This window comes from Narcine bancroftii, chromosome 13 (assembly GCF_036971445.1).
Source record: "Narcine bancroftii isolate sNarBan1 chromosome 13, sNarBan1.hap1, whole genome shotgun sequence".
Classification (NCBI taxonomy): domain Eukaryota; kingdom Metazoa; phylum Chordata; class Chondrichthyes; order Torpediniformes; family Narcinidae; genus Narcine; species Narcine bancroftii.
In genome coordinates, this window is record NC_091481.1 from 3,882,446 (window position 1) to 3,895,212 (window position 12,767).

The 12,767-nt window shown below is 41.9% G+C and overlaps 1 protein-coding gene across 1 annotated transcript in view; it reads left to right on the forward strand.

The window, feature by feature from the left end:
• Window positions 1-9,160: 9,160 nt before the first annotated feature.
• itih2 (inter-alpha-trypsin inhibitor heavy chain 2) overlaps window positions 9,161-12,767 on the forward strand; it is a 52,602-nt gene continuing 48,995 nt past the window's right edge. The window contains exon 1 of the mRNA XM_069908223.1: window positions 9,161-9,326. Coding sequence (XP_069764324.1) covers window positions 9,237-9,326 — 90 coding nt within the window. The 5' untranslated portion in view covers window positions 9,161-9,236. The remainder of the gene's footprint in view (window positions 9,327-12,767) is intronic.

Below are 12,767 nucleotides of genomic sequence, written 5' to 3' on the forward strand. Positions count from 1 at the left end.
AAGCTTTGGCTCTTTGAAAGGTGGTAGAGGGAAAAGGGGAGAGAGAGGAGAGGAGAGGAGACATGGGAAAGATGGGCTACTCTGTCAGCATGGTACCTCCAGCTCCAGAGGAACAAGAGTTTGCAGAGTGCGGATTATGACTAGCTTAACGCTCCCCTCGAAGTAAAGGACCGATCTTACTTGTATTCCAGGACTGAATCCCATAACTCCTTCCCCAACAGCAATGTGGGTAACCCCAGGCCGCAAGGACTGCATTGGTTCAAGAAGGCAGTACCCCCCCCCCCACCCGAATTTTGAAAGCTTTTGACAGAACAGATGTAGAAATATTGTGACCTATGGTGGGAGAGTCTAGGTCAAGAGGGCACAACTTCAGGATTGTAGGTCAAGAGGGCACAACTTCAGGATTGAAGGCCATCCACTGAGATATAGAGGAATTTCTTTAGCCAGAGGATGATGAATCTGGCTGGCAGTTGTGGAGGCCAAGTTGTTGGGTGTATTTAAGGCAGGACAAGTATTCATATATACAAATAAATAAATATTGTTTCATGAATATGAGAGTCTTGGATGGTCAGTGTGAGCAGTTCCTGTACAAATTCTCTGCCTGTGGGAGGAAGCTATTCCTCAGCCTGGTGGTGCCAGCTAAAAGATGCTGTGTGCAGGGTGGAAGGAGTCTTCAATTATTTTGTGAGCCCTCTTCAGACAACGATCCTGGCAGATTACATTGATGGGTGGAAGGTAGACTCCAGTGATTCTCTCTACCACTCTTGACCTCCGATTCAATTCTCTGCCACAACCGTACCCACACTGTGATGCAGCCGGCCAGGACACTCTCAATAGAGATCCTAAAGAAGGTTGACATAATGGTGGCTGGTGGCCTTGTCTATTTCAGTCTTCTGAGGAAGTCCAGTTGTTGTGAGCCTTCCTGACAAGTGAGGAGATGTTGCATGTCCATGATAGGTCACTAGTTAAGTGAACTCCAAGGAACTTGGTGCTCTCCATTACAGAGTTGTTGATGTGTAGAGGAGGGTGGTCATTCCTGGTCCTCCTGAAATCCATGATCATCTCCTTCGTCTTGTCTGTAAAGGTTAAAACCTTGTGCTTTTGATTTTTGTTAATTTTATGAATTAAAGCTATTTACAGCTGCAAATACAAAGTCTGGTTTATTGGAGTGATAAGATAGTCATTCGGAATATCGTCACTTATGTTTCTTAGATTACATTACTAGAACTTGGAAAGTGTCACCTGTATCGTCCACATTGTCTCTGGAGTGCGACTCCTCCTTTTTGCTGATGAGGCCAATGACTGTTGTGTCATTTGCAAACTTGATGACTCTGTTGGGGTTCGATCTGGTGATGTGAGTCGTGGGTCAGTAGCGTGAACAGGAGCGGGCTGAAGACACAGCCTTGAGGTGCGCCAATGCTCAGCATAATGCTGCTCGACCTTGTGCTACCGACCCGGACAGATATTTCTGATAGGAAGTCCAGAATCCAGTAACAGAGAGGGGAGTTGAGTCCCAGTGAAATATAGAAGAAAGGGTGTATGCATAAAACAGGAGTTATTGGGAGCCTGACAAACAGTTTTTATGACAAGTACCTTTTCTAATAAAAGTATTTTGAAGACATTTTTAAGGAATTATGACTGAGCTGCTCTTGCAGTGGTTTACCATGTGAATATTCTCTCTGCGCATTTTGGGTTAGGGTTAAAGTAAAAAAGTGTTTCAGATTGTTCTGTTGGCAGAAACATTCCACTGGGGATTTGCTCGTTGGAGTGGAAGAATAACTCGTGCATTTTTCAGGCTGTTTGTAGTAAACAGACTTAAGGAATCAAAAAATAACTTTTCTGTGCTTTTACATGACTTATGCATGTTTGAAGACATGGGAGAACAAGACCCCATTTGACTCTGATCACCTCCGTTGCAAATGTCTTGCTGCCTGTGTTTACTCCCTTCAGGAATCAGATTACTGGCTGATTAGTCGTACTCAAGTTAGCACAATGAAGAAAAGCTGCAGGAGTTAGCCAGAGTACAGAATGCAGCTGTTTTGGATGGCTGACACATGTTAATGGAGAGAGAATCTCACCCAATACTCATCTGGGTCAACAGTCCAGAATTGCTTTTCCTGTTCTGAGCTCCAACACATCCTTGAGGACTATAAAACCCTACAACACAGAAGCAGGCCCTTCAGCTCAACTAGTTCAGGCTGAATTATTTCCTCCACATAGTCCCATCGACTTGCTCTCAAACCATAGCCTCCATACCCCTCCCATCCATGTACCTATTCAATCTTCTCTTAAACGTCAAAATCAAACCCCATCTATCACCTCAGCTAACAGCTTGTTTCACGCTCTTGCCACCCTCTGAGTGGAGAAGTTCCCTTAATATTCCCTTTAAGCCAGCAGTTCTCAACATTTTTTTTTTCCTACTCACTTATCACCTTGAGTAATACCTTGGAGTCAGGAGGCTGCAAGGAGGGTCTGTGTGTGAGTATTTAAGTATTTTTTTAAATTGGGAAAGGAGAAGCCAGACTGTGCAGGCATTTGACATCAGCTCTTATCTTGCTTCTTTTTGAGTTGGAGTCAGGAGGCTGCAATTGAGTTACTTGATTAGGGCCAAGGAGCAATTGAGATAATAGATTATAGGGATATATAAAAAGAGGGACAGGTGAGTGCCTCTAAAGGTTAAAACCTTTACAAGTTGACTGTAGATAAGGATAGATCTGGTCCTCAAGTTGAGGTCTAAATTGGAGAAAAGCCAGTGATGGAGTGGTTCTGCCCTGTGGTTGAGAAGGAGTTTACTTCCAGTAAGATAAGAGTGGTCAGTTCCTTTAATTGAGTTAATTAACTTAAGAATTGGGTAATAGAGGCAATGGTTGGTTTAGGCAGTTCAGTGTTCCTTTTGCAGGATGTAAAAAGTCAGGGACAACACATTTGTTGCTGATGGCTACACCTGTGAGAGGTGCTCCCAGCTGCAACTCTTTATAAACTGAGTTAGGGAACTGGAGCTGCAGCTGAATGAACTTTGGATCATTTGGGAGGCAGTAATAGAGAGGAGTTTTAGGAAGGCAGGCAGGCGGGTGGGTGACTGTCAGGGGTGGTGAGGGGAAGAGGCAGAAGGAGTAGAGTACCCCTGTGACTGTTCCCATCAGCAATTGGTACACTCTTGGTGGGGAATGAACTACTAAGGGCAAGTTGTAGTGGTCATGTCTCTGGCACTGAGACTGGGGCCCTCAGCTCAGGAGTGAAGTCAGGAGTGCAGTAGTGATAGGGGATTTCAAAGTTAGGGGAACAGGTTGAGTATCTTGGGTGGTCTGTTGCTTCCCTGGTGCCAGGGTCTAAGATATGTTGGATTGAGTTTTCCTGATTCTAAGGAGAGAGGGTGTGTAGCCGGATGTTGTGGTCCATGTAGTGGCCAGTTAATTAACTCAATTAAAGAAACTTGCCACTCTTACTGGGAGCAAACTTCCTCAGCCACGAGAGACAAAGGACAGGACCTGCAGGGTGGTGATCTCAAGTTGATGTCCTGTGCTGCATTTTAGTGAGGTTAGAAATGGGAAGATAATGCAGGTAAAGAGATGATGCAGGAGGGAGGGCTTCTGGATAATTGGGCTTTGGTCCAGGGTAGGTGGGACCTGTTCCAATGGAATGGTTTGCACCTGAATGGGAGAGGATTAGCATCCTTTTGATTGGGGGGTGGGGAGCCAGAGTGATAGAGCAGGTAGTGAGGTGGAGTATGGCAAGGGTCATGAGAGGACTGCATTTGAAGATGGAAAGCAGAGGTTTATGTATGATTGAAAAATCTCAGATGCATCTACAACAATGTGAGTATTGTCAGTAAAGCAGATGAGCTTAGGGTGTGGATTTGCATGTGGGACTATGATATTGTTATGAGTGAGACTTGGTTGCAGGAGGGGCAGGACTGGCAGCTCAGTGTTCTGGGGCTCTGATGTTTCAGATGTGATAGATGGGGAGGAGTGGCATTGCTCGTCAGGGAAAATAAAACAGCTGTGCATAGACAAGACAGCCCTGTGGACTCTCCTACAGAGGCCATATGGGTGGAGCGAAGGAATGGGAAAAGTGTGAGCACATTAATGGGCTTGTATTTATAGACTGCCTGATTGTCTGAGAGAATTGGAGGTACAAATATTTGGAAGATAGCAGACAACTAAGAAATCAAGTTGTGGAGTAGGAGATTTTTACTTTCCATGTATTGACTGGGACTCCCATGCTGTAAAAGGACTGGATGGCTTGGAGTTTGTCAAATGTGTACAGGAAAGTTTTCTAAGTCAATAGGTAGAGGTACCAATGAGAGAGGATGCAATAATTGATTTCTGATTAGGTAACCAGGCAGATCAGGTGGCAGAAGTCTGTAGGTGAGCATTTTGGATCCACTGACCATAATGTCATTAGTTCCAAGTTGATTGTGAATAAGGAAAAGGTCTGGTCCTCAAATTGGAGAAAAGCCAATTTTGTGGAAATGAGAAAGGATCTTGGAAGAGTGGATTGGAATAAGCTGTTTTCTGGCAAGTGGCAGGCCTTCAAGGATGAAATATTGAAGGTGCAGAGTTTGCATATTCCTACCAAGATTAAAGGCAAAATTAACAGGCATAGAGAACCTAGTTTTCAAGGGATGTTGGTGATGTAATTAAAGAGAGAGGCCTATAACCAGTATAGGCAACAAGGAGCAAATGAGGTACTTGGAGTATGGAAAATGTAAGAATACTAAAGGAGGAAATCAGTAAGACAAAAAGGCATGAGGGGGCTTTGGCAGATAATGTGAAGGTAAATCTGATAGGTTTCTACAAGTACCTTAAGAGTAAGGGGATAGGAGACAAAATGATAGAGGATCAGGTCAGCTATGCGTGGAGCTTCATAAAGTGGGAGAGATCCCATTTTAGGGTTAGGGTTTTGCATCAGTATTTACTCAGGAAATTGCCAGTGCATACGGATGGAAGGGAAACTAGTTGGATCATGGAACATGGAGATTGAGGAGGTAATTGCTGCCTTGCAGTGAATAAAGGTAAACTTATCCCCTGGGCTGGATATGATATTCCTCAGACCTTGAGGGAGATGAGAAATTGTGGGGGCCCTGATGAATATATTCAAAATCTCCTGAGCCATGGGAGGGGTACCAGAGGATTGGAGAGTAGCTTGTTGTCCTGCTGTTTAAAGGCTCCAAAAGTAAACCAGGTAATTATTGGCCAGTGAGTTTGATGTCAGTAGTAGGTAAATTATTGGAAGGAGTTCTGAGAAATGAAATGCATTTGGACAGCTATGGGCTGATTAGGGACAGACAGTGTGGCTTTGTGTGTAGTAGATCATGTTTAACAAACCTTAAGAGTTTTTTGAGGAAGTTTCCAAGAAGATAATTGAAAGAAAGCCTGTGGATGTTGGCTATGTGGACTTTAGTAAGGCCTTTGATAATGTCCTACCTAGGAGGTTGGTTCAGAAAGTTAAGAAAGTCTGAAAGTTAGAGGGGTTGTAAACTGGATTCTAAATTGGCTGATGGGAGAAGGCAGAGTGGTAGTGGATAGTTGCTTTTCAGACTGGAGGCCTGTGACATGATGTGCCTCAGGGATCTATGTTGGGACCATTGTTATCCATAATCAATGATCAGGATGATGTATATTGGATCATCAAGTTTGCTGATTTGACAGATGGGAGGTGTAGTGGTCAGTGAGGAAGATTTTCAAAGCTTGCAGAGGGATCTGGACCAACTGGGAGAATGGGCCAGTAAATGGATGATGGAGTTTGATGCAGACAAGTGAGGTTTTGCATTTTGGAAGAGAAAATCAAGAAAGGATGTACACTGTAAATGGTCGGGCACTGAGGAATGCAGAGGAGCAGAGAGACCTAAGGATACAGGTACATTGTTTGCTGAAGGTGGACAGGGTTGTCAAGAAAGCTTTTGGCATCTTGGCCTTTATAAATAAAGGTACTGAGTATAGGAGTAGGAGTTGGAATGTTGTGCTAAAGTTGCATAAGACATTGGTGAGGCCAAATTTGGAATACTGTGTGCTATCTGATCATCCAGCTACAGGAAGGATCTCAATAAGATTGAGAATTCAGAGAAGATTTATTAAGATGTTGCTGGGTCTTCAGGAGTTGAGTTACAGGGAGAGATTAAACTGGTTAGGACTTTCTTCTTGGAGCAAAGAATAAGGGGAGATTTTAGAAGTTAACAAAATTGAGGTATAGACAGCAAATGTGAATAGGTTTTCCATGGATTAGAGATAAATGAGGACATAGCTTTGTGGTGAAAGGGGAAAGGTTTTGGGGAACTTTCTCACTCAGTGGCGGGAGTGTAGAATGAGCTGCCATCTGATGTGGTGAGTGCAGGCTCAATCTTGAGTTTTCAGAATAAATTGGATAAATACATGGATGGGAGAGGTCTGGAGGGTTATGGAATGGGAGCAGGTTATAGGGACTAGCTGAACAATGGTCAGCACAGATTAGAAGGGCTGAATGGCCAGATTTGTGCTTTAGCGTTCTATGGCTCTAACCACAGTGCACTAGCTTTGTGGTTTGTCAGGGATTACTTAGTGGTTTGGAGTGGGGGTGGGTGGGGGGGGAAGGTTGAGAGCTACTGTTGTAAACACCACCATTCACTCTTCACCCATGTCCTCTAGTTCTTGCCTCTCCTAACATTAGTGGAAAAAGCCTGCTTGCATTTACTGAATCTATACCCCTTACAATTTTGTATACCTCTATCAGAGGTTCTGAACTACTTTCTTCCACTCACATAGCACCTTAAGTAATCCCTTGCTCTGTGTTTAGTGAGGATAACATAATTTAGAAAAAATTCAGACATACAGCAGAAGAAACAGGCCAGTTCAATCCACATGTCACTGCCACCCAATTTACGCCCCATTAACCTACTCCCCCAGTGCATTTCGAATGGTGGGAGGAAACTGAAGCTCTGGGGAAAACCCTCACAGGGACAGGGAGAACTTACAAACTCCTTACAGACAGCGTGGGATTTGAACCTCAGTCCCGATCGCTGGCATTGTAAAGGTGTTGCGCTAACCCTACAGCCATAAGTTGGTGGGGTGGGGGAAGGTTGAGAAACACTGCTCCATCAAATCTCCCCTCAATTCTTTCAAATCATCAAATCCTCCCCAAATCAAGCATCAGAACCAATGATCAGTCGATGACCCCATCATTCTCAAAAAAGACCATTTCATTGCAGTTATTTCACTTTTATCATTCTCTGTTACATGAACTAATAGAAAACAACCAAAGTGGAAGTATTTACACTGATATGATCAAATGTATTTTGCATTATAAATGCTTATTTTTCATTTAAATATTAAAAAGAATGGGCTGTAGATAACTGAGTAAATATGAGAAGATTAAAAACTCATTTGAGGCTTGCTAAAATTCTTTTGGTGCATTTTCTATTGAGGTAGATCTATAAATCATTAACATTCGGTTCGCTTTGACTATCTGTATCACCAAAACCTTTGAACTCTTTCCTTTCATCCCCTTCTGATGCATTGCTGCTTCTCCACTACATGGTCAGAGGTTGTCAGCTTCATGCTTTTCTTGTTTCCAAGATTCAAAGGAAATCTCACCAAGAAAAAAGTGAAATAAATGCTGCAGAAATTGTAAATGTTTGAGCACAGGAGGCCATTCAGCCTATCAAGTCTCTGCTAGCTGTTAGTATCGTCCAGTTTTTACCCCCGGAACATTATTCACCCACTAATCAGAATTAGAATTTATTGTCACAAACCTGTTATGAAATTTGTGGTGGTATTACAGTGCAATCTGCTCTTAAGTTTCTGAGCAAGATCGAAGGGATGACTCTGATCATCTTGGGGAGAATGTGCCAACTCCATACAGTCAGAAGCAAAACCAAAGTCCAGAGCTGTGTGACACTGGATGACATTTTTCAAAGGGGATGCTTCCTGGAAAAAAAAATTGAACACAAATATTTCAGATTTGCTGTTCCATGTATTAAGTTGGAGAAACATTAAGTTGACTGATTGAATTGACCACGTTTAATCACTTAATGACGCTGACACATTACGTTAGTTCAACTGAGCGAAAAAGGTTTCGCTGCTGATTTTCATTTGTACTCAGCATCTGATGCCTCTCATGTCAGTGTCCAACAATAGTCGACCAGCATTGATGGATTCCAGTTGCCCTGATGCTGCTTTTCCATGGTTGCAATATCCTGGTGAAACCTTTCACCGTGTTCATCACAGACTGTATCAGGATCACCAAGGAAATCCAAATGCGAATGCAGAAGATGAATTTTCAATGACACGTTGCATTTCATGGTTTTGTATGGTTGAAGTAGTCTTAAAATATGTCAGGAAATCACAAAAATAGGTTGTACCTTTTATTTAAAACAAAAAGTATGTGATAGGAATGTGATTTTTTTTTCATGATCGGCAGCCCGAAATCCATAAAATACACCCCAAATGTTCAAGCAGAATCTTCATTGTCCAGTATTATTCCATCCTGGGGTGGCAAATGTGGAATCCCAACCAAATGACCAAACATTTCTAAAGGATTACAAATCATCATGTGGGTTGTAGCTGAAAATCTGTTCTTATTGTATTGTTTCTGAGCAAGATTGAAGGGGTGAAGAGACCATTCTCTATGACTTGAGAATCTACAGAGGGTGCACTGTTAGGATATGATGTTGTTGCCAGCAAAATGAAGGATTGAGAACCATTTTCTACTTGGTGAGTTTTGGATACTCAGACATTGAGGATGTGCAAGTACATGGTCAGAGGTTGTCAGCTTCATGCTTTTCTTGTTTGCAAGACAAAGGAAATCTCACCAAGAACAACCTCAATCTAAATAATTTCTCATTCACTTTCTTATAAGCTTGTGTTCTTTCACTTTCATGTGTAAAAAATTCGGTAGGTTTCTATGGTAGAGATTGCTTTATTCTTTGATTTTTCTCCTCCCTTTCTCCCCTACTCCCAGAGTACATAATCTAAGTAATTGCAAGGAGCCTGCAAAGCAAAAGAAAATCGATTGTTTTCAATGGTTATGTTTAGAAGTACCAGCAAACAACATGATGTTTGAATAACCTCCAGCATTTTTGGATGTTTGCAAACACAAGTGCAAATATTGACCACGGCTCAGGGCGAAGTCTTCATTGGATCACGGGAAGAACTTCAAATGCAACTTTTTTTTAAAAATTGTTTGGTTGGACTTATAAGAGAGCTGTTGAATCTAAACCTGGTCTCACGAATGTCAGTGTGAGACAGTCGGAGCAAAAAAAAATGAAACCCCTCATCCTTCTCACCTTTCTCTTGTTCTCCTCTGAAGTACAAAGCTTTGAATTCATTGCAGGTGACTTTCATGAGCTGAATGTAAGTGTTTTTAAAAAGTTCCAAGTTAACAATTAATATTAATCTAGCTAAACTATTTGAGTGTTGAATGTTTTGCTCAAAGATTAGTGATAGAGCTGAGAACTTTAATTCTTGGATCATTGCGACGAGTACTGATGAGATTCACTTGAATCAAACTAGGACCTAGTGATTTGTATAACGAAGTGTAGAAACATTTTAAACTCAAAACATTCTGGGGGTGTTGGTTAATTGGGTGTAAATGTTACCATGCTGTATGTATGTAACACAGCAGAGGAAAATAAGACAAAATCAAAGGGTCTTTATAAATTGATAGGCCAGAATGCTTCAGTAGCAGTTAGCACAATGCTGTCAGAGCCAGCAATCAGTTGGAATCTTGCACTGTCTGTAAGAAGTTTGTATGCTCTTCCTATGTCTGCTTGGATTTCCTCCCACCTTCCTAAAATATGTGGTTTGTGGTTAATCTGTATACTTGGGTCGCTCAGGCTCGTGGGCCTGTTAACGTGCACACTAAAAGTCAGCACACTTTCCACCACCTCTGTCTACATGAAAATTGAATCTATTTTTAAGTGGTGAGATGGAGAGCAGATGTGTCCAGGATCCATGCATATAAATGACTGAAAGTTAACATGAAGGTCCAATAAGCAATTAGGAAGGCAAGTGGTATGTTGTTTTATTGCAAGAGGTTTTGAGTGAAGAGTAGCGACATCTTACTGCATTTCAAAAGGAGCCTGGTGAGACTGCATTGTGTACAAGTCTGGTCTCCCCTCTTAAGGCAAAATAATTTTGCCTCCAATAACCCCTTCGTTGTATTAATTTCTGGAATTAGTGGCCTGAGTGGAAATTATCCATGAGTGGAAGTTAAATAGAACTGACCAATCCTCCCTAAAATTTGAAATTTTATTTATTTTTAAAAAAGATTTGGGGCGAACTTGACAGTGTTTGTCAATGACTGGATGTTTGGGTAAGATTGGTCATTTATAACTAAGATGAGGAAAAACTCTCCTCGATGAGGAGTGAATGTTTGCAATTCACTCCCTGATGACTGCAGATTTTGAAGTATTGAGGGAATAAAGGTGTGTGGGTTTGGTGAGGGACACTGTAGATGAGATGGACCATAATCATATTGAATTATAGAAGCAGGAGTCCATTCCTATTCTATTTTGTATGTTCTCAAGTGACCATAGTAGGTTAAACCTTAAGATCCCATGGTCATGCTGTGGTGTCAAATCTGAGAATGTCTGAAATCCTTTTTGGAATGATAGCAATGAAATTTTAAAAAAAAAACATTGTTAAAGGAAATTTGCTACTATTATTAACTTGTCAAGGCTATATATGTCCCCTGGCATTGTAATGTGCTTTTATTTTGTACTGTGCTCTGAAATGGCCCTGCAGTTCTCTTTGGTGTCAAAGGAACTCTACATTCCTCCCTTCATGCTGCCTCTCAGCCAGGGTATGGAGAGAGAGGACAAGAGGGGGGGTAGTGGGTGTGATTTGTTGTCACAATTTCCCTCAGCAGAAGAGAGGACATATGATCAGGTTAATCCTGGCAAAAGTACACTGGATGGAGATTCAGTTGTAGATTTTTGAAAGGGAATTGGATAAATATTTAAAGGTAAAATAAATGTGCTCAGATTTCAGATTTGTTGTCAGGGTACATGCTACCCTGAGATTATTTTTTTCTGCGGGCTAGGCAGAATTACTACCAGGGTTGCATCAGAACAAGACTAATCTTGGGGTAACTGTGGGGGCACAATCTGATGTTTGAAACCTCACTGGGGGGTGGGGGGGTGGTGGTGATGCCATACCTGCTATGAACACCTCCATGCGCTGCCATCACACTTCCCCTCCCTCCAATGTAACAGGCAAACGTGCTGTTTGTATCGTGTGGAGGCTAGTGATGTTAATGCTATGGGTGAGAGGGCATGACTCATTTGGGGTTAATTCCCATAAATGCCCTTTGCACCACCCATGAGTGCAAAAAAATCTCTACATAGCATATACATTAAGCAAATAACTAAAAAATAATGTACACAACTGTGCAATAAAGAATAAAAGAAGCAAAGTGCAAAATTAAGAGTCCTTACATGAGTCCTTGATTGAGTTTGTTGTTTGGTGGAGGGGGAGCAACTGTTCTAAACCAGGTAGTGTGAGTCTTGTGGCTCCTGTATCTGTTTCCTGATGGTAGCAGTGAGAACAGCTGTGGATCCTTGATGATTGCTGCTCCTCTCTGACAGCTGTGTTCCCTGTAATGTTCTTGATAGTGGGGAGGGTTTTGCCTGTGTCAACTACCTTTTGGAGGGGTTTATGCTCAGGGGTGTTGGTGTCCCCAAACAAGACTGTGATGCAGCCAGTCAGCATACTTTCCACCACCTCTGTAGTAATTTGCCAGAGTTTCTGATGTCCTACCAAACTTCTGCAATCTTCTGAGGAAGTAGAGGGGCTGAGGTGCTTTCTTCACGGTACCATTGGTGCATTGGGTCCAGGAAATGTCCTCTGAGATGGTGACTCCCAAGAACTTAAATTTGGTCACCCTCTTCTCCTCTGCTGGGTCATAAAGCAAGATTATGACCAGATTGTTTAAGTAGGAGCCAACATAGACCAGATGGGTTGAATAGCCTCCTTTTCAGCTGCTCCATTCAATGCTATGATTCCACAAGCAACAATTTACAATTTCTAATTTATTTCTATTCTATTAGAATTAGAGCAGAACCTAGCAGTTAACATCAAATTTATCTTCCTAAACACACAATTTAGAGTTCCAACATTTGCATTGGATCGAATTTTTAATTCTACATCATTTGTACTTTCATTTCATTCTTTCTTGTTCCTTTCTACTTCACGTGACAAAGTTGTGCACCCTCTCCACGTCAACCCTTCAAACAGCTCACCTGGTGAGTTTCCTCTTCTATTTATTGAAAATAAGACTATCCCTGGGAGCAGAATTAGGCCATTCAGTCCATTGAATCTGCTCTGCCATTCAAATCATGGCTGATGTATTCTTCCTCTCAACCCTATTCTCCCGTCATCTCCACCCAACATTTAACATCCTTACTAATCAGGAGCCTATCGACTGCTGCTTTAAATCTACCCCAAAGATTTGGCCTCTACATTTGTCTGTGCCAATGAATTCCACAGATTCACCAGGTTATGAATGAAGAAATTCCTCATCTTTGTTCTAAAGGAATGTCTTTCAAAGGAATATTCTCTGGTCCTAGACTTTCCCACTACTGGAAACATCTACTCCCTTTCAATATTCAGTGTGTTTTAATGAGATTCCCACTCATCCTTCTAAACTCCAGATCCATCAAATGCTCCTTGTGCATTTTAATGCTCTGATTTCCCCCTTGAGCTCAGCCTGGACTTGGTTTATATTTAAATTAAATGATGCCCTAAATTAGAGTGAACACCTTTGACAAACATGGAAAATTGATGGCATAGTGG